Raw genomic sequence first — 20,848 nt, 5'->3', positions numbered from 1 at the left:
GAAACAGAACCACTTTTGCCTAAATTTCCACTACTATTCTTACCATCATTATTTGTTATGGTGACTGAGGGGTGAGCTGTCCCCATTGTGCTTTTTTGAGCAGGTGAAGGCCGGTTGCCTAGGCTAAGAAAGGGCATGACCCAATGGAAATTAAGCAGGCACCGTTCCTACATGGTACACTCAAGCAGAGATGTTTTTAAGTAAGATGATCAAGCTATCCCATTTATATATGGGATTATGGGATCCACCTAGGGTTGGAAATTGTGTGACACAAGAAAATCAAGAGACACTTTTATTTGAGTCCCAGCGGCACAGGCCAGTGAAGGTGCAGCAACCCTAACAAATCAGAAGATGCTGTCTCAGGACAATCAAGAGAGACCACTTTTACGTAGGTACATGAGGTCCATATAGAAGTAAAATGTGGCAACCATAGGAACCTGATGACACCACTTCTATATGAGCGTCTGGGGCGTGCTCTGGTACAGAAGATGCTACATCCCAGTTTTTTTTTTTAGATTATTATTGATAAATATTCTCGTTTTGTTGAAGTCGCTAAAGACAAAAAGTCCCTTGCATGGCTCTGAAGAGTGTGCTGCCCTGTCTTTGTTGTTTTTACTGTTCGTGTCTTTTCCTTCAGTGAGCCCGAAACAATCCATCAAGATCGCTGATGCACCTCAATGTTGAATTGATTTAGACCTCAGAGGATTGCTCTAACGAAGGTGCATCGCTCGTGATGTTGTTCTTCAACGAAGCATGACAGCTGTTGAACAGACATTGGCTGTTCATGCTTCGTTGAGGACAGATGCACTCCTGTGGCTAAGCTGTACAATAAACTCACCTTGGATTTGTACTTCTTCATTGTCCGTTCATCTTTTGGATTACTACCAGGCTCTTCACATTTGGTGAGGAGTTGTTGGCAGCTTTTCCACTATTTTTCTGCACACTTGGCTTTGTTTATCAGTCTTCACGCATCGACGACTTGCTACTCCTCGACCTTCTTGACATACATTTGTTACCCGTCTTCTACTTTCTAATCCGAGCTGGATCTGACCTTCACAACGATTTTTACCCATTTTGGAAGTTTTTGGGTAATCTTTGGAAAATACGTCACTTCATTTGCTTGCATTCTCGTCCATCTTGAAGTGTACTCTGGAACATGTACACCTCCTTCTGGTTCTTCAATTACATCATCACGCTGTCATGTTACAGCGGCCATATTGAATTTCTCATTTTCTTCATTCTCGAGCTCTCATCACGAGTTCTTACACCAGTGTTCATTGGATCATCATTAATTACTGTTTTTCACTGGTTTTCTTCAAAAAGGTAATTTATTAATATTTGAATATACCCTCGATCTCAAAAACAAAGTTTTAACTATTTAAACCAGCTATGTGACTACTTCTCTCATCTATACTACTATTATAATGGAAGAACTTTGAACCTTTGAGGTGGGTAAACTCGGGAACCACAGCGCCAATCCACACATCCGATACATTGTTGTAATCGTCAGGGTGTGCAGATGGACATAGGCTATATAAACTTAATAAATATACGTAATTTCAAAAATTTACCCCAAAAAAAAGTAGTCCCTTGGAAGAAGCGCCGGCCGCGACGTGCGCGCTGACGTTAGGAGCGCGGGGAGGAGCGGCGTACAGGAGCGCGAAGAGGACCGGTGGACATGAGTGCGGGGAGGAGCGGCTCACAGGCGGGGAGGAGCGGCGGACAGGCGGTGAGGAGCGGCGGACAGGCGGTGAGGAGCGGCGGTGAGGAGCGGCGGACAGGCGGTGAGGAGCGGCGGACAGGCGGGGAGGAGCGGTGAGCGGCGGATCAGGTAGGTTATCTATTTATTTATTTAGGAGCGGTGAGCGGCGGCAAAATACAAAAGCAAACGTTACATTAAATGAAGCAAAAATGACAATCGTGAGCCAACAAAATACAAGAGGAAGCAAACGGTGCATTACAAAAGTGAGCCAAACGGTGCATTACAGGAGGAAAAAGTGACGTGTGCAGGTTACAAAAGCGTACAAAGTAAACATAGACGTATAATACTGCAATATATGGAGGAAGGCTCCGGGGGACCCACGGACAACGTCGGGCCGGGCGGGGGCCCTGAAGCCTAATTGCTCCCAGACAACGTCGGGACGGGCTGCTATTATTTTTCATAAAGAGACATTTTGGCTTTTAAAAGAAAAACATTTTAAAAATTCTCTTTGGCAATATATATATATATATATATATATAAGATCTTTTTTATAGAGACTTTCTTGCTAAGCAATATTTTGAAGATCTACAACAATTTCATTTAAACCCCTTTTCCAACAAGATTTATTTGCCATGTCTTCAGATCAACAAATTGTACATTTAAATCATGTTCTTCCTCTACCTGGCAAACCAAAGGAGTCTTGGAAAATTTGGTTTCACAGCTTTGAAAGTTATCTTAGTGCCATTGATGCTGATGAACATTCTCTGAAACGCAAATTAGCAATTCTTTACAGTCATTTAGGCAGTGCTGCTAGTCAAATATTTGATAATCTTCCGTCCTCTATTCCACCGCCTGGTGATGGTGATGGCTGGAATATCTTCAAAGATGCAATTCAAAGACTTAATAAGAGGTTCTTAGAACAACCCAATGTCATTTTGGAAAGATTTAATTTCATGAAGAGGAAGCAAGATCCCAATGAAACAGTGGAAGAATGTATGTCTGTTTTAAGGAACTTGGCAGCTGATTGTCATTTTGGTGCTTCTCTTGACATGCACATTAGAGACCAATTTATTTATAGTTGTTTTCGACAAAAATATACAAGAACGTATTTTAAGTTGTAGAGATCCGTCTTTATCAGAAGTAATTGATATGAAGGTGCGCACGCCAGGAACAAAGAACATTTAAGTATGACATATAGAATGTGTAGAACAGTTATCGAAAGAAAGAAGGGACTTCAATAAGAATCAAATTACGTCTGAGAACAGGTACATAAGACAAACCTTTACATCATCTCCCTACAATATAAAATGAACAACAAGACCTGTGGGACAAAAGGTAAGTACATCAAAACACATAGAAGTCCTTAAACCTAACAGGTATTGAGCAATTATGATGTGTTCTGTGAGAACCTGAAAAGGAAGGTGTAGGTTTTGAGGAAGTAACATGACTACTTTGAGAATTGGCTAAAGAATTGGAAGAGACATCAGAAGATGCACCTAAAGGGAAATTAGAAAAATCACAACTTTCCTCAACAAGGCACCCTTAGAGGTGAGAATTTGAGTAGCTTGTTCAGTAGACAATTTGACTAAAACTCTCTTGTTCCATCACACTTTTTTTCCTAAAAAGTGTGAACCTTTGGATGTCTTGAGAAGTTGAACAGGTAATGAAAACTTAAAGGCACCTTTCTTACCTCTATTAGGATGTTTAATCAAAACCTAATCTACAATTTAAAATTCATGTGAGGCAAAAGAACGTGTAGAGTCAAAATGTTTCTTTTGAACTTTTTGTTGAGCTAAATAAACTCAGCTTGAATTTGTACTTCTTCATTGTCCATTCATCTTTTGGATTACTACCCCGCACTTCACAATATGTTAGTGATCCTATGCCACCCGGGGCTCCACGTCAGCAGTACCGGGTCTAAATCAGGTTCTTTGCAGGGATCTCCCCATGTCTCACAGATGGCCCCCTTAAGTGCTGCGTGGGTCAACTGCCCAGCAGGAGTGGCATATATCTCTTGCAGTTTTGCAAACATGTGGGTAGTCCCCTGTGAACACTGCTGGCCAAGGTCCACTATAGAAGGATGTTGCCACTGCAATGGATGCCCACTCGTCCAATCCTGGTGAATACCGGAAGATACCACAGGGGTGAATCCAGCAAGTAAACCACATCCGCGCATTGGTGCCACCTGAAGTGGGCCCAGCAGTGCCAAGCCACGTGTACCAGCAGCGATATATGTGCCACACCGTGAACCCGGCCTAGCACATCGCTGAGTTCAGTCTACCTCGTGCTGCACGGCCACAGGCTGGCGGCCTTGGGTGACCGATCTGAGGTTATGCACATCATAAGCCATTGTAGTTGACATGCCAGGTAGTACATTTCATGATCTGGCAAACATTTCTCCTCTAAGGCCACGCTGTGGCAACCTGTGACCCAGATCATCCCAGAGAACCAACTATTCAGGTCTGTGAACACCTTCCGAGTCAACAGTAATGGTACATTGGCAAATGCGCATAATACTCGAGGTAGGGCAACCTTTTTCGCCAGCATGACACTGCCCAGGGGGGAGAGTGGCATTGTCCATCAAATAGCCGACATTCCACAAAGTGAGGTGACCACTTTGTCCAGATTGCCTGGACCCTCAAATACCGAAAGGTGTGTGTGGCTATGAGGATCACGTAGCATCTGGAATTCGCCATCTGGGTTGCACACCTGGCTGACGGTGAAAAAAGATACGACTTGGGTATGCTCGTCCACAGTCAGGACAGTGAGCCAAATGTGTTTAATAGGTCCATTGTGGGCTTCAGACCTACATCTACATTGAGCAAGTAGATTAAAATGTAATTTGCGTATAGGGAAACCGCGTGCAGTCTGCCATCCACCCGCAGCTCATGCTCCCCCGCTCGCAATCTGCTCGCAAGTCATTCCATAGTTAGTGCAAACAGAAGCGGTGACAGCGGACAGTCCTGACTAGTGTCCCTGTGCATTTGTCACTGGTCTGAGTAGTTGTCACCCACCCAAACACATGCAACGGGGTCCGGGAATAACTCACAAATCCAGGCCAGCAATTCAATGCCAACCCCCATGTGGCAGAATACCCCAAAGAGGTAGATCCACGAAAGGCTGTTGAAAACCATCTCCATGTCAACCAAAAATGCAACTGGCTTTCGCAGCCCGTCAGGAAGGCAATTGATAAGGTGGTATAAGCACTGTATATTAAGGCTTCTATCGAGGGGCTGGATTATTGCCCTACTTCCAGTGCTGCTGCATACATCACCACCAGGGGCTTTATATGGTGAGTCTGTCACTTCTTATAGAATTCCAGGGGTAGCCCGTCACTGTGGGCATTTCTATTGTCACTGATTGTTTGATTTCAAGGGCTATTTCACCTTCCGTAATCTGCTACCTGGTGTCTGGTGTGACGGCAACCACGCCAAATACTAACTATAGTTGTGCAGGGCCAAGCAGACCCCCCTCTCTAAGTGCTCTTGCCTCTGCCACACCAGCATGGCTCATGCCTCCACCTCTGATACCACATACATCTCCAGGAGTCTAAACTCGACCACGGTATGGCTCAACTGGACTTGCAGCGCGGGGTGCATCCCAATTTGAAGTTTTAATAAAGATCCCGAATATACACCCTGTGCACCCCAATTAGAGGTTTTGATAAAGATCCCGAATATACACCCAGAAGGCGTCCCACTACACCAGTGGTGTTGTAGCCATGCCTGGGTTATGCTCAAAGTAGGGTGTGATCTCTTCCTATACGATACCACGAAACACTCCATCCTCCTTTGCTGACTGCTGTTGTGTCCAGGAGATGATGTGGGTCCACACCAGGCCCCATTTCAAAGACAGTAGCAGGGGGCAGTGATCGGAGTAAGTCTTCACTCAGTATTCTGTGTTACCCGATGCTCCCGTTAAGTGTTGTGAAGTAAGAAACAAGTCGATCCTCCTGTGCAGTGTATGTATAGGAGAAAAGGAGTATTCCCTCGCCAGGGGTTGCGCCTTGCACCACGCACCCAACAGGTGCCAATTGGCCATTAAGTCATGAAGCTGTTCCACTACCCTGCACCGGTGGGTGTGAGCGATCTAGCTGTACATTCACCATGCTATTGAAGTCCCCAACCACCATGGCAGGCTCAGTGAGTCCCATTATGTGTAGTGAGGAGCAGTCTAGCTTGCCGCTGATGAAGACATATCTGCCTTCAGGATCCACCCTGTGCCCCTCCAGCTGGAATGGCACTCTGGGCGCCACCAATAGTTGGACTCCCCAGGAGTACGCAGAGTAGGTGGTGTAAAAGAGTTGGCCCTTCCATCTGGCTTGCAGGTGCCTCCCCTCCTGCTCTGTCAAGTGTTTCTCTTGTAAAGAATGAGCGGATACGGTATCCCTTGGCCGGTGTCCCCATCCTGCAAACCTTCGAAGTAAGGAAGTTGAACACTAAGTGTTGCGGTTTATCATTCACCATACAGGGTCATCTGTTAGGTGTAGGAGGTGCCCAACCCGTGTCTCCCGGTCTTCCCAGGCTAGACTGTCCATCCCATGCAGTGTGTTATGGTGTGAGAAGTTGGCCTGGCATATGCTGTCCACTAGTTATAGTGGGCACCTTGCACCAGTCCAAACCACCCCTTAGAGGTGATAGGTTAAGGACAACATTATTAGAAAGCTATCCTAGTGGTAGCTATGGAGAGCAGCCTTCAGGCTAAGTCTTGAAGGAATGTAAAGCAGCTTGTTTTACCAGTCTATAATCTCTTGAATGCCTAAATGAAAGGAGAACCACACCAGGTATATATATACGATATATGTATTTATTACTAAACACACCCTACTAGTATCTTTATGAGGCTAGAGGTCAAAGCACATATGTTACACTTAATATATCAAAGTAAATTAGCACAATATGCGTTAGGCCCTAGGGGATAACCAAACCAATTATTAAGAAAGAGGTATAAGAATCCCAACTTGACTAGACACAAGGCCTAGAGCCTGTAGAATCGCTGGGACCACAAGGAACCACCCAAGGTAGTGACACAGGGGATCCACGGGGGACGTGTGCAGTGTGAGAACACAGCAGCGAATAGCCGTTATCTTCTATGGGGAAAGTCGCGGTTGGAAATTTAAAGATTAAGGACACTTAGGAGAGGACTTTGAGCAAACCCCTTCAGACTTAAGGGGGTCAAGGGCCAACACCCACAGGAGCACCGTAGAACTCATGTTACCTCACTCAGGAAAACCGGGTGCATATGTGCCTTTTGGTGTCGGGATTCGTCGTTGATTTATTTATTTTATTTTATTTATTTGTTAAGCTTATAATGCGCGCAGCTACCCAACAAGGGTTTCCCGGCGCCATGACGTAGCACAGTGGTAAGGCATAGGACCTGGCAGGAGCTGTTATTGATCAAACAGCCAGGTTTTTATGTTTTTGCGGAACCTCGAGTAGTTTACCTCCTTGCGTATATGGGGGGGGGGGGGGGTAGCTCATTCCAGAGAGATGGACCTAAGTGTGAGAATGATTTGCCTCCCATTCTTGATAGTTTGAACCTAGGCACGCAAAAATTGGCTGCGGATTGTGACCGTAGGCTACGCTTAGGTGTGTAAAGTTGGACTAAAGCTTGAAGATATTTAGGCGCTGTGCCCGCTTTTATCCTGAACATGTAGCTCGGGGCTTTGAACTTGATACGGTTCTCCACCCTGAGCCAATGTAGGTCTCTCAGATGAGCCGAGATGCTGGCGGTTTTTGGGATTTTACACAGCAGCCTAGCAGCTGAGTTCTGGACTAGTTGCAGTCTCCGCACTACGGCTTTATTTGAACCCAGATACAGGATGTTACCGTAGTCAAGCCGAGATGTGATGCGGGCATTGACTACGGTTTTTTGGGTGGAAAGTGGCAGCATCCAGAGAATTTTTCTAAGCCATTTCAAGATGGTAAAACATAAGGCTGCCACCTTGCCGGATTGCTGTTTCATGTAAAGAGTTCTGTCCATGATGACCCTTAGCTTGCGAACCTGGGTGGTAGGTACCGGGAGATTTCCCATTTGGGTAGGCCAGTGGGAAGAGTTCCACAGGTCTTTCTGTTTTCCCAATAGGAGGACCTCTGTCTTGTCTCCATTTAGTTTCAACTGGTTGCTTGTCATCCAGTCGAATATGTCACTGGGACCTTGTTTGAGATGAGAAGGAGATAGTGGGCTGGATTCCGAGAGAGAAAAGATGATTTGTGAGTCATCCGCGTAGGTCATTACGGTAAGTCCTACTTTGTCAGCCAGAGGCTTGACATACAGATTAAAAAATAGCTGGCTCAGAATTGAGCCCTGGGAGACTCCGTGCGGTGCACTGAAATTTCCTGAGCAAGCTGAGGCTGATATAATTTGGAACGTCCTGTGTTCCAAGAAAGAACTAATCCACTTTAGTGCTTCACCGCGGATCCCAATGTTTTCCAATGTGGTTAACAGCCTTTTCGTGTGATATGGTGTCGAAGGCAGCACTCAGGTCTAATAAAATGAGGGCTACCGTTTGACCATCATCAAGGAGTTTCCGAATTTTTTCGGTGACTCCCAACAGTGCTGTTTCCGTGGAAAACCCGGCTCGAAAACCTGATTGTGATGGGTGAAGGAGATTGTTCTCTTCCGTAAAGTGAGTTAGGACCGAGTGGACATGTCTTTCCAATATTTTTGAGAAAACAGGGAGAAGCGATATAGGTCTGTAATTGGACAGTGTTTCAGGATCCGCTGTTGTTTTTTTTAGTAGAGGGTTTATCATTGCGTGTTTCCACAGCGTAGGAACTGTAGAATGTAAAAAAGAGGAATTTAAAGTGTCTAGTATTATCTCCAAAAAAGGAGTGTCCAGTTCATTTAGTACATTAATATGGATTGGGTCACTAGGAGATCCTGATTTAATGGTCTTGAGGATGGTCTTCAGTTTATCTGTTGTAATGGGAGGCCAGTATTCCAGAGTAGCCTTGGCAGGGACGCTGTCTGAGTCAACTTGGATGGGGCTGTCAGTCTTTTTTTTTTATTTCTGTGATTAAATTGTCAATTTTATCAGTAAAAATCTATGGGAGATCCTGACATTTTTTCTCATTTAGCGGTCGGGCAGTTGCTGTAGTCTGCGCACCGGCCAGTTCCTTGACCGTGTTGAACAAAGTTTTTGATCGGTTTGTCGCTTCCATAATGGTATTTGACACATACAGGGCTTTAGCTTTCATGCAAGCAGCAATATATTTGTTCCTTGCATTGTTGTATGTCGCTTTTTTGTCCGGTGCATAGTCTTTCCGCCATAGTCTCTCCAATGATTTACATTTGGTTTTCTCAACTTTCAATGAATCATTGTACCAAGGGGCTGGGGGACGGTGACTTTTTCCTTTTATATGGGGGGTGGGTAGGCATACATCGGCTGCATCGCCAAGCCACTCATGAGTTGCTTTTGCTATACTTTCCATGTTCTGGCCCTATGGAGGGGGATTTTCGCCCAGTGCCTTATTGAAGTATGAGATATTTAAATGTTTCCAATTTTTTCTTGACGTAGTTTGGAAGGTGGACTGTGAAAAGCTTGCAGCTGGTAGTTTAAGGCTGAACTTAATTAAATAATGGTCCGACCAACAAATGGGGGTTGCATTGTGCCATACTAACTCATTAAGATAAAAAAAAAATAGGATCCATTAGATGCCCTGCCTTGTGCGTAGGGCCTGCGTTAAGTAACTTGATGTTCAATGCTGTTAGATCGTCTAGCAAGTTTGTACATGAGGTATTAGATACGTCCTCTAAATGCAGATTTAGGTCTCCAATCAAGGAAAAGTTTTTTGATCCCAGATGAAAAGGGGTGATATAGTTGGCCAGTGTAGATGCCCACTGGGTGGAGTTTCCAGGGGGCCTGTAAATCAACATGGCAGAAAGAGTGAAGTTGGGATTCATATTTAATTTAAAGAAGGCTGCTTCGCAGTCAGGGATGTCAACAGGGTCGAGGCTGCATTTAAGCTGCCTCTTGAAAATAATTGCAATGCCACCTCCTGTTTTTCTCGCTCTATCTCTCCGCACAATGGCATAATTTGAGGGGAGAGCTGTGGCTATGTCAGGGCCAGCACTATCTTGTAGCCAGGTTTCAGTCACAAAGAGTGCACTAGGTTGTTATTCTAATAGGAGGTTAAAGATATCCAATTTGTGCTTAGGTAACGAGCGGCAGTTTACACTATAGAACAGAAAGTCTTGCTCGTTAGGAACAGATGGCTGCTCTCGCTTTGTGTGCCCCTTCTTTTTGTCAGGATATGGTTGGATATTTGTGAGTGAGAGATTGCAATTTGGACAGGTAGCATTTCCTGCATGGTGCACCTCGAGTGTGGTGCAGCCATCCTGCTTTGGGGGACGCAGCACCTTTAGCTGGCTAGAGGAAAATGCCTGTCTGCTCTGTGGTATTTGAGCGTGGTTTCCTGCCCTGTGGCCCGTCCTAGCACGGACGGGCATAGACGGGCTAGTCTTTGGCTTGTCTTCGGCGCGGATACGGCGCGGACGCTGCGCGCATCCGCTGCGCGTATTTGGCGGCATCAGGTTATTGTAGAGGACGGGCTAGCAGTCAGCTCCGCCTCCACACACTCGCCCAATCACTGCACAGCACCGGGAGGGAACCCAGAAGAAAGTACCGCCATGCACCCTCCACGTCAATCAAGCCTAACGCTTGCGGTGGAACGGGGCTGCAGAGGCGAAAAGTGAGCAGTAAGATTAGAGTGAGAGAGTGAATTTACAATTTAAAATTTGTAAACGAAAGTGCGTCCGTGAATTTTTTTAAATAAAAAACACAAGAAGCTTAAAGCATTTCAGGTCGCGCAGTGGTAACACAGAGTGCGCATGTCATCTGCGAAAGCTGCCTGTCAATGGGTTTTTGTAGAGGACGGGCTAGCAGTCAGCTCCGCCTCCACACACTCGCCCAATCACTGCACAGCACCGGGAGGGAACCCAGAAGAAAGTACCGCCCTGCACCCTCCACGTCAATCAAGCCTAACGCTTGCGGTGGAACGGGGCTGCAGAGGCGAAAAGTGAGCAGCAAGATTAGAGTGAGACAGTGAATTTACAATTTAAAATTTGTAAACGAAAGTGCATCCGTGAATTTTTTAAAATCAAAAACACAAGAAGCTTAAAACATTTCAGGTCTCGCAGCGGTAACACCGAGTGCGCGTGTCATCGCTTTCAATGGCGATCTGCTGCAAAGTGCTGCTGCCGTCGAGGTGTCTGGTGTGATCCAAGCTTGGATCAAAGATGTGAGGAACCTGAAAGCAGAGGGGACAGAGTCTGGGTCACTTGCCAGTTCCCAGGGGCAAGATAGACGAATGCCCACCGATGTCGGGTGATTCAGGTGTGAAGAGGTGAAGCTTGACTCTGCAGCCACGAGGACCAGGAGGTGTCGACGATGACCAGGAGCTGGATTCGAGCTGTCCCACGAAGGATGTTGAGTGCTGCGGTGTCGGTGGCCGGATTGAACCCAACAAGCTTTGGCAACAGTAACCCACGCAGGAAGAGGAAAGATGCTTCGGTGCGGACCAGCAAGGTCCGGGGGGACTCACCAAGTGGTGGAGAGTCAGGGCACATCTGGAGCAACCAGGGAAGCCAAAGGAAAGTCACAGTTGCCTTCTCAGGGACCCACAGGCCAATGGACCAGGGGTCACAAAGGTACCTCGAGAGAAATCACAAGAAGTTGGCTCACGGAGCACTCGTGGAGTGGGGGCCAACAATCTTCGGAGGAAATGCTGTTCGGGGTCTGGTCTACAAGTAACCCAATGCACAGCCTCAAGGAACATCGAGAAGCTGATGCAGTTGCAAATATGCACGGTGTCCAGGGGTTCCGGTTCCACGGTACCCATGGGGGCTATGGGTCTCAGCTTTGCTGGGGACTCGGTTCGGCCTCTGGGAAGTCTGGAAACCCACCTCCTGTGTTGCAAATACTTTGGAGCTTCGGAGATGTAAAGCAGGCAGATGCATCTTTGGTTCCGGCCTACAAAGCAGGGGAGTAAATCCTTTACTCCAAGGGAGATATTGCAAATAGTGTTAAATATTATGAGTGAAAAGCAGTCAGTTACGCACTACCTTTCACCTCAAACATAGCATGGAATTCAGGCAGTTAAGGGATATACATATAGCACATCCTACCACAAAAAAGCTCCAGATGGTATAGAGACAAGCCCTGCAGATAGTACAGGGTAAACTATGAAGACTATGGATGCCTCTATTATATAGGTGTGCTCCATCTAATACCTACACCACACAAGGCAATGTAGAACAAAGTATCACCAAGATGAGAAAGCGGTGGTGCAACAGCTGTTGACCTTACCTACTCCGTCGTTACCCGGGCCGGATCCGGAGATATCGGGTGTTAGTAACTGCCCTCACCTATGAGGGATGCATGACCACGTGACTAGCGTCGCGGTTAAATGCTCATGACGTGTTCGTCTTCAGAACTACACCAAGAGTTAGGAAAACTGAAAAATGTAGTTTCTGCTGAGCATATGGCGTGGTAGGATGTGCTTTATGTATATCCCTTAACTGCCTGAATTCTATGCTATCTTTGAGGTGAAAGGTAGTGCGTAACTGACTGCTTTTCACTCATAATATTTAACACTATTTGCAATATACTTATGATGGTACTACTGATAAATCCTGATAAACCCATATGATTATAAAAATGAAAATATTTATAGTGGTTGAGCATTTTTGGCCTACCACTTTTTACGAAAATCCCCATTCCCTGTGGGCTTAGTTTTTTCTTTTTCCATTCACAGAGCGTTGCCTCATGCCCTGAGCTGTTGCCAGAAGCGGTGGGTCTGCCTCCCGATTTGATACGGGTAAGGCGTTTTAATACAGAGTTCTAATCTGTCCATTTTTGAGGACTTTAGCATGTTCACATTGCAATATAATTGTCCTGTATATATAGATACAGACTAATTTCAAGCATGTACATATGAATCTCTCTTTTTTTCAACAGGAGTGCAACACCTATGCCAACATATTGATGTACACAGGTATATGGTTGTATCGTTCCTTTTAGTTTGTGCACATTTTTCACATATTTAAAAGTGCAGTAGTTACACCTAGGTCCTGAAGAAAGCCATGATCATAGATAGATCTGAATTGGCTGAAACATGTAGACCACTTTATCAGCGCGCTCGCACATATATTCAGATCGCGCCCTCAGGGCTTTTTAACTATTTACACCACGGGATACCCAATAAACGTATTCTCTCCTGGTAGTCAATTTTAATTCACTTTTCGCACTGCACCATATATTCACCACACTGCCTTTGGTTTTATCGAACCTAGGACTAGGAGATCTAGTTCCGCATTACATCAAAAACATCCGTGAGCTCCTCCTTTACACTAGCAAGGAGTTGTAGCTCCTTGGTTGCAGTAGCGTGCAGCCAAGAGGAGATCCCAAATGATGAAGCATTCCACTTCGGTGGGTATCGGGAATCCGTCCTCTTAATTGAGACTCCTTTTCTGTTTGTACTCCTCTGAGGTGTGAACGGCTTAAACATCTGTCTATATATTCTTCTTCTTTGAAGACCAGCGGATTTCTTGTTGTTGTCACTCAGTGTAGTGGCCAGCTCTCCTGGCCACTTGGAGGATGATATCACTGTTGGAAAATTGCAACAACTTGGCCACCATGAGTTGCGGAGGTTCCCCCATTGGCAGCATCCACGTGGAGACCAGTTTACCCGCTCCAACAAGAAGTGGACAGTCCCTCAGGAGCAACATCCATTCGCAAGCACCTCTCTATGTAAGCAGCCATGTCCTGTTTTTCAGTCCCCTCCAGCAAGCCCACCACATGGATATTCCTGCAGTGGGCACAGCCCTCTGAATCCTCTGCTCTTTCCTCCAGGGTTAGAAGACGATCTGTGAAGTCACAAACCTGCTGTTGGAGGTCTACCGGCTGTGGTTGCAGGTGTCCAAGGGAGACCTCAGCATGGGCCAATCTCTCCCTGAATTTCCTTTCGTCCTCTCGGAGCAGGTCTTTAGCTACTGCATTGATCTTCCCCTCCAAGGACGCTTGCAAGGAGTTCACTGCCACCAGGATCTGGACGACTCTGTCTGCGTCCAAAGGCTCCTCTGCTGTTGGCGACCCCTCTCTACTGTTTTAGTTGTTTGTGGCCCTCTCCTCCGGCTGGTGCAGCCTGATGCGGCCTTAGGGGCCTTTGTCATCCCATTGCACAACAGGAAGGAAGAGGTGACCAGGGGAAGGAAGGGACCCACTTTGTCTCCGTCCCTGTCCCCTGATCATCACCAGTGCTCAATGGATCCCAAGGGAGTCTGTGCCTGCAGCACTTGGGTAGCCCGAATGCCTCACGTGGTCCGGCAGCATGAGCAGCTGCCTGTCTCTCAAGAAATGTCTCATCCAGAGAGATGTCCTCTGTGGTATTGTATAGGGACCTGGGGGTTGGAAACGGTGGTGCCAGCACAGTGTATTGGGGCCCCAGGTGCAAGTGTCTGCTCCCTTCAGGAGTCCGGTCTGTTTCCCACTGGGCCCCATCTGTGTGCCTTCCGAGCTTTGAATAGGTTTGAAATGCCTCCCAGAAGAAAACAGTAGGCTGACCTGAATAGGGAGAACCAACACCTTTGAGCTTCACAGAATATGCAGGGTGGGTATTGTGGACGTCATTTGTGATACTACAATATCAAATCTAGCTTATGTGCTAAATCCTGCTTGACAGGCCTGCTGGGTTCAGAAATGACACTCTGGATATGCATGAAAGTGAAAAAACAGGACACTTAGACAGATCCTGTGCTCTGACTGAACAAAAGATAATACACCCAATACTGTATATCCAGCAACAGAGGGGTCATCATAAACTTTATAACTCCCTCGTGGACTTAATTAGGTCCCTATGCTGTGGTGTATCCAAGTTCTAAAAATATTTATACCATCATAGACAATCCACCCAAATGTGCAGGAAAAAGGTGTGGGAGAAAAGGAGGCACCTCACTGTTGTAAAACCAAGGGGACTGCTAGCTGGTACTTGTCAGCAAGTCCACTTATCATCATCGGTTACCACCTTTCCATTCAAAGAAACATGTGTGTGTGTGTGTATTTAACAAACAACCTCAAAACCATGAAATCAGGAAAAAATCAAGACCTAAGTGTCATAACATGCTAATGATATGTATGCAAAATGGAACTTTTATCCCATTGATATGGAGGGGGTCACCCCATCGACTAGCTCTTACCAGGCATAAATCTGGCATTTCCAAGTTCTCACTTCAGAACACTCTCTGGACTGGAGGAAAATCAGAAGAGGGCTAGACTTACTGGCTGTAACCTGATAGGACCCCTGAAGGACTGGACCTTCTCCCTCTTGTAACCAGGACAATAAAGTGGACTGATCTCCTTTGGGGCTACTGGGAAATAATAAGCTGCAAGAGGCCTTTTCCTGGAAGTACCGAGCTAACAAGTGGCAATTGGACCTAGCCTGGAACCTGCTGTGAGCCTCTGCCTGACATCCTGTGAGTCTCCAAGTGCCTCCCTTGAAGTCCTGGAGAACCTCTGAATTGTACTCCTGTGGTAAATTGGGACTCAAAAGACTGAGAGCCTAATTACGAGTTTGGCGGTCCTCTCACAGAGCGCCACGCCAAACCCATAGTCAGAACCCTGCCAGATTCTGACTGGAATATATGTTGGATGGACAGTGCTGCAGCGGTCCTTTGGTGGTGCCTTTCTAAGGTTCAAGCAAGAGCCTTAGAAAGGAATTGCCTAGGGACCGCCACAGCACATTACTGCACAGGAAGAAGTGCACAATGTCGTGCATTTCTTCCCGCACAGGAACAGGGGGAGCAAAAATACACCTCTATGCAAAGAGTCAACAGGGGACCCTGTAAGGTCCCCCTTACTTACCTCTCCACCACCCTTTCCATGGCACGCTCACCATGATAGAAAGGATTGTGGGGAGGCAAGTCGTAATATGCTCAGCGGTGTTGTAGTGGCACAATAGCATATTGCAGCCTCTGACCTCTGTGCCACTGCTGATGGATCACAGATCCCCGCAGTTGCAGCAGTCCTGTGGGGGTCCGACAGCCACACTCTTAATACGGCGCAAGGTGCCACAGTGTGGCCATGGTCCTTTGAACCACTTTAGTCGTAATTAGGCCCTAAGTCTAGTCAGAAGGTAATATCTTTGACCAGGACAAGCCTGGTTGGTGTATCCGACCCGTGCCCAATGCGTCAGCCTCAAATTATGCATAGGTGCCGGTCTACTGCGACCATAGACTATCATTAGTTCTTGGTGCTTTTCATCGCTAGTTTTCCTTAAATCATTAAAAATCATATATTTGGTTCCCCTTATTGGATTTTTGTCAATTTTGTGCCATTTTGCCTATTCATTTTTACCTTGTTTTATCCAAATTCAGTTTGGGATATTTATTATTTTGCATTTTGACTTTCTTACTCTTTTAGTATAGAAGTGGGCAAGCCACTGAAAGTTTGCACCATGCTCAAACCTGAAGCCTGGCTCTGACTCAGCTTGAGGTCCTGTTGGAACCTCAAGCCCGTAATGGCTGAGCTTTTATCTGGCTTCTGCCTGTCTCCCCTACTCTACTCATGATGTAGAGTTACGGCCAGTGCATTCCAATTTTGGTACTGGGGAACAAGGTTCGAGTATCGGGTTGGCTTAAAATCCTCTGATTCTGGCTAAATCACTCAATCTCCCCATGAATGTAAGCAATGAATGTGTGACCTTGTGTATTGTAACTGGTGCTCGTGTAAAGCACTCCAATTGGACCTGCAGGTTAAATTCACACAATATATAAACTACAAAGAAATGCTCAAAGAGGCAAAAACAAAACCTTAATATAAGGAAAGACATATAGATATACATTTCCTGGCTGATTTGTACAAAGTAAAAACAGAAAACCTGGATAAATTGCAGCTTCACTACTTAAATTGTGTGAACTTAGGCTAATAATTAATTTCACCATAACTCTTTTATCCTTTATTATAGTGTATGAAAGCACTTTCGAATATGTGAGTTCAGAATACCAGTTGTACAAAAACCTATTGTGCTTGATTTGATAGACCATAATGTTGCTCTATAATAATTTGGCCAAGTACAGTGTTTACATGTCAATTGTCTTGTTACTTTTACTAAGTACTTCTCAATGCAGTGCTATAATGTGGCATATTATTGTCAAAGCTTCACCTGTTAAAGAAGTACACTTTTTTAAACATTGAAGCGACTTTATTATATTTTACGTCATGTTTGTTGTGTGATTTACATAGCAAACATTTTCAGGGCTCGGCTCGAGTACAGGCTCTAAGATCTGAGCTAGATCCTTGGCTCAGTTCTGGCTTGGCTCTCCCTGTAAATTGTTGACTCGCCCACCTCATTTTTGGTTTTGCATAAATAATTTACGTTGTCCTAAACTAGGCCTGTCTGCTCTGTGCCATGATTACCAGGGATTGAGCTCAGCTTAATTTAGTGACTTTGAGGTTTCGCCCTGACAATGATTGTGCTCTTTCCTCGAGGGACATAGTCACATGGCAAATAACAATCCAAATTCTCGTACCACCTTAGGCATCTGGCCTTAAGAGAGCTGTTCTTATGATGTGTGACTGGGCTCCACCTGGAGCTTAGTGTATCTGGCTCAGAGGCCAACATTTTACTAAGCAGCACCAATTTCAGCATTCTGCTCATAACAATAATATAAGTTGTCTTTGGTGTCGGGCTGGCTTGCCGCCTTTCTCAGATTAAAATACAAGACATTTATACACGTTTCGACATTCTGGAAGGTCCAGGAGGTGATACTTTAAAAACGTCTGCAGTTGTACTTCTATTTGTTTTAAAATCATCTAGGGATACTTTACACAGCTCTGGAATGCCTCTGATGTTTCTTGTGTAGGTGTTGCGTCAAGTTTCTATATCAGAGGGGGAAAATGTATGACTATCTTTTTTTTTCAACAGTCGTGGCATGAGAAACCTGGCAAAGCTAGTAAAATGCAGGTCAGGTGGCAACCCTATCTGAGACCAGCGCCACTGGTATGCTGCAGAAGGGGAGGACCTAATTATGTGGCTGTATTAACTAACTTATGTGGCAAGAGAAGGCAAATTATGAGGCGTATTGCTGCACATTTTGAGATAGCCTTATTTATTTATGTATTTCTAAATAGCGCAAACTTTACCCGAAGGTGTCAGAGCGCTTTACAATAGAACAAGTTAAATTACATAAGGACATCAAAGTACATGAATTACATAAAAAATATGAAACAGATAAACTCTAAACTCACAAAGAATGGTAGAAAGTACATACGTCTACTACAGACACTAGCGGTTAGAGTTACATATGTACAAGTTGCAAATCCACTCAAGATTACATTTTAAGAAAAGTTGAAGCAATTATAGTTGTACAAATATATATTACACTTTTATCGAACATGATCTGCTCGCCATTGCTCGGGTTCTTGCAGTGCTCGTTCAGCAAGGCCTTCAGGGTGTTGTTGCACTCACAGGCGATGATCTTGGGCCTGGAAGGATCCCCGAGCTGGTGATAGCCAGATGTCCTCCACGCTTGTTGTCCCGGTGCCTCAACATAAGGCAGCAGCAGAAATCCCAGGGGCATGTAGGGAGTCGATGGGGGTACGGGAGTTTGCTTTTGTGTTGCTCAACCCAGTACACCGACTTGGGGTCGAGAAGGGGGTAGCAGGGGCGGATGAGTGGTATGATCTGCAGGGATGTCCAGGTCAGATGGGGACGTGGGCTCACCTTTGATGCCAAGTTGGTGCTTCCATGTCGGTTGCTGTAGTCTCCCTGCTACCAGTTGGCTGTGCACATCAAGGCACCGGCAGTGGACCCAGGGCGACATGGCAGAAGATGAGTGGCCGTCTCCCGAACACTTGACAGCTGGGCACAGCTGAGCTGTACCCACAGTGGACCCAGGACTAAAAAGTCGGATGAGACGGTGTTGGGCCGCAGTGTGCACATCGCCCTTACCCCAGAGCATGCCTTGTCGCCAAAATGGTGTTCTCCAGAATCAACCCGTAACCCCTGGCACCCCGACCCTCCTGTGGAGAGGGATTCACCGCAAAGATTGTGGCCTCCTGCGTTTCCCTTCTTTGTTGTTGTGCGGTTCTCGTTGTGTCATCCTGTTCCACGATTTTGGGCTCTATTGTCCGCTGCGGTAGATCGAGTGATCGCTTCTTTCGATTCCCCATATGCGGTGGCTAGATGAAGAGGCATTGCTGAGATTTTGCTATGCAATGGAAGTCTACGGATAAAATGTACTTAGAACGTGTTCATTCTAAGCAGCACAAGTCGCAGATAGGGCCACTGGAATTCCGCATATTTAGGGATTTTGCCGCCTTTGCCACCCCATTTATCATCTGCTGTAATTAGTTACTGTAACAAAAAAAAAATTCCAGCTCGAACGGATCAAATGTTAATAAAAACTCAGCATGTTGCCGCATAGTGGAAGGCCCTTCGTAATGTTTGACTGGTTACTTTTCTGTTGCTGTATTTGTGTGTTGGACAGTCACTAATGAGCTAAAGTTACCCAGACAGTGTTAGCATGTGTAAAGATTACAAAGTAAGGAAGTAATTAGTTAATTTCTCTGATGGCTTCCCATCGTGGCTAGAGCTATCTACAAAACAGCGTGCATCACCCACAAAGCTTTGCACTCTTCCTCCCATCGCGCGCCACCAATAGTTGGACTCCCCAGGAGTACGCAGAGTAGGTGGTGTAAAAGAGTTGGCCCTTCCATCTGGCTTGCAGGTGCCTCCCCTCCTGCTCTGTCAAGTGTTTCTCTTGTAAAGAATGAGCGGATACGGTATCCCTTGGCCGGTGTCCCCATCCTGCAAACCTTCGAAGTAGGGAAGTTGAACACTAAGTGTTGCGGTTTATCATTCACCATACAGGGTCATCTGTTAGGTGTAGGAGGTGCCCAACCCGTGTCTCCCGGTCTTCCCAGGCTAGACTGTCCATCCCATGCAGTGTGTTATGGTGTGAGAAGTTGGCCTGGCATATGCTGTCCACTAGTTATAGTGGGCACCTTGCACCAGTCCAAACCACCCCTTAGAGGTGATAGGTTAAGGACAACCTTATTAGAAAGCTATCCTAGTGGTAGCTATGGAGAGCAGCCTTCAGGCTAAGTCTTGAAGGAATGTAAAGCAGCTTGTTTTACCAGTCTATAATCTCTTGAATGCCTAAATGAAAGGAGAACCACACCAGGTATATATATACGATATATGTATTTATTACTAAACACACCCTACTAGTATCTTTATGAGGCTAGAGGTCAAAGCACATATGTTACACTTAATATATCAAAGTAAATTAGCACAATATGCGTTAGGCCCTAGGGGATAACCAAACCAATTATTAAGAAAGAGGTATAAGAATCCCAACTTGACTAGACACAAGGCCTAGAGCCTGTAGAATCGCTGGGACCACAAGGAACCACCCAAGGTAGTGACACAGGGGATCCACGGGGGACGTGTGCAGTGTGAGAACACAGCAGCGAATAGCCGTTATCTTCTATGGGGAAAGTCGCGGTTGGAAATTTAAAGATTAAGGACACTTAGGAGAGGACTTTGAGCAAACCCCTTCAGACTTAAGGGGGTCAAGGGCCAACACCCACAGGAGCACCGTAGAACTCATGTTACCTCACTCAGGAAAACCGGGTGCATATGTGTCTTTTGGTGTCGGGATTCGTTGTTGATTTATTTATTTTATTTTATTTATTTGTTAAGCTTATAATGCGCGCAGCTACCCAACAAGGGTTTCCCGGCGCCATGACGTAGCACAGTGGTAAGGCATAGGACCTGGCAGGAGCTGTTATTGATCAAACAGCCAGGTTTTTATGTTTTTGCGGAACCTCGAGTAGTTTACCTCCTTGCGTATATGGGGGGGGGGGGTAGCTCATTCCAGAGAGATGGACCTAAGTGTGAGAATGATTTGCCTCCCATTCTTGATAGTTTGAACCTAGGCACGCAAAAATTGGCTGCGGATTGTGACCGTAGGCTACGCTTAGGTGTGTAAAGTTGGACTAAAGCTTGAAGATATTTAGGCGCTGTGCCCGCTTTTATCCTGAACATGTAGCTCGGGCTTTGAACTTGATACGGTTCTCCACCCTGAGCCAATGTAGGTCTCTCAGATGAGCCGAGATGCTGGCGGTTTTTGGGATTTTACACA

The 20,848-nt window shown here is 45.8% G+C and overlaps 1 protein-coding gene across 1 annotated transcript in view; it reads left to right on the top strand.

Annotated features, from left to right (window-relative positions):
• The first annotated feature begins 2,334 nt into the window (after positions 1–2,334).
• LOC144783207 (uncharacterized) overlaps positions 2,335–20,848 on the top strand; it is a 184,907-nt gene continuing 166,393 nt past the window's right edge. The window contains exons 1-2 of the mRNA XM_078662302.1: positions 2,335–2,695; positions 16,666–16,688. Of these exons, the coding sequence (XP_078518428.1) occupies positions 2,335–2,695; positions 16,666–16,688 (384 nt within the window). The remainder of the gene's footprint in view (positions 2,696–16,665; positions 16,689–20,848) is intronic.

The sequence above is a fragment of the Lissotriton helveticus genome, chromosome 9, assembly GCF_964261635.1.
Source record: "Lissotriton helveticus chromosome 9, aLisHel1.1, whole genome shotgun sequence".
NCBI classification, from domain to species: Eukaryota; Metazoa; Chordata; class Amphibia; order Caudata; family Salamandridae; genus Lissotriton; species Lissotriton helveticus.
This window is presented reverse-complemented; position numbering and strand designations above follow the sequence as displayed.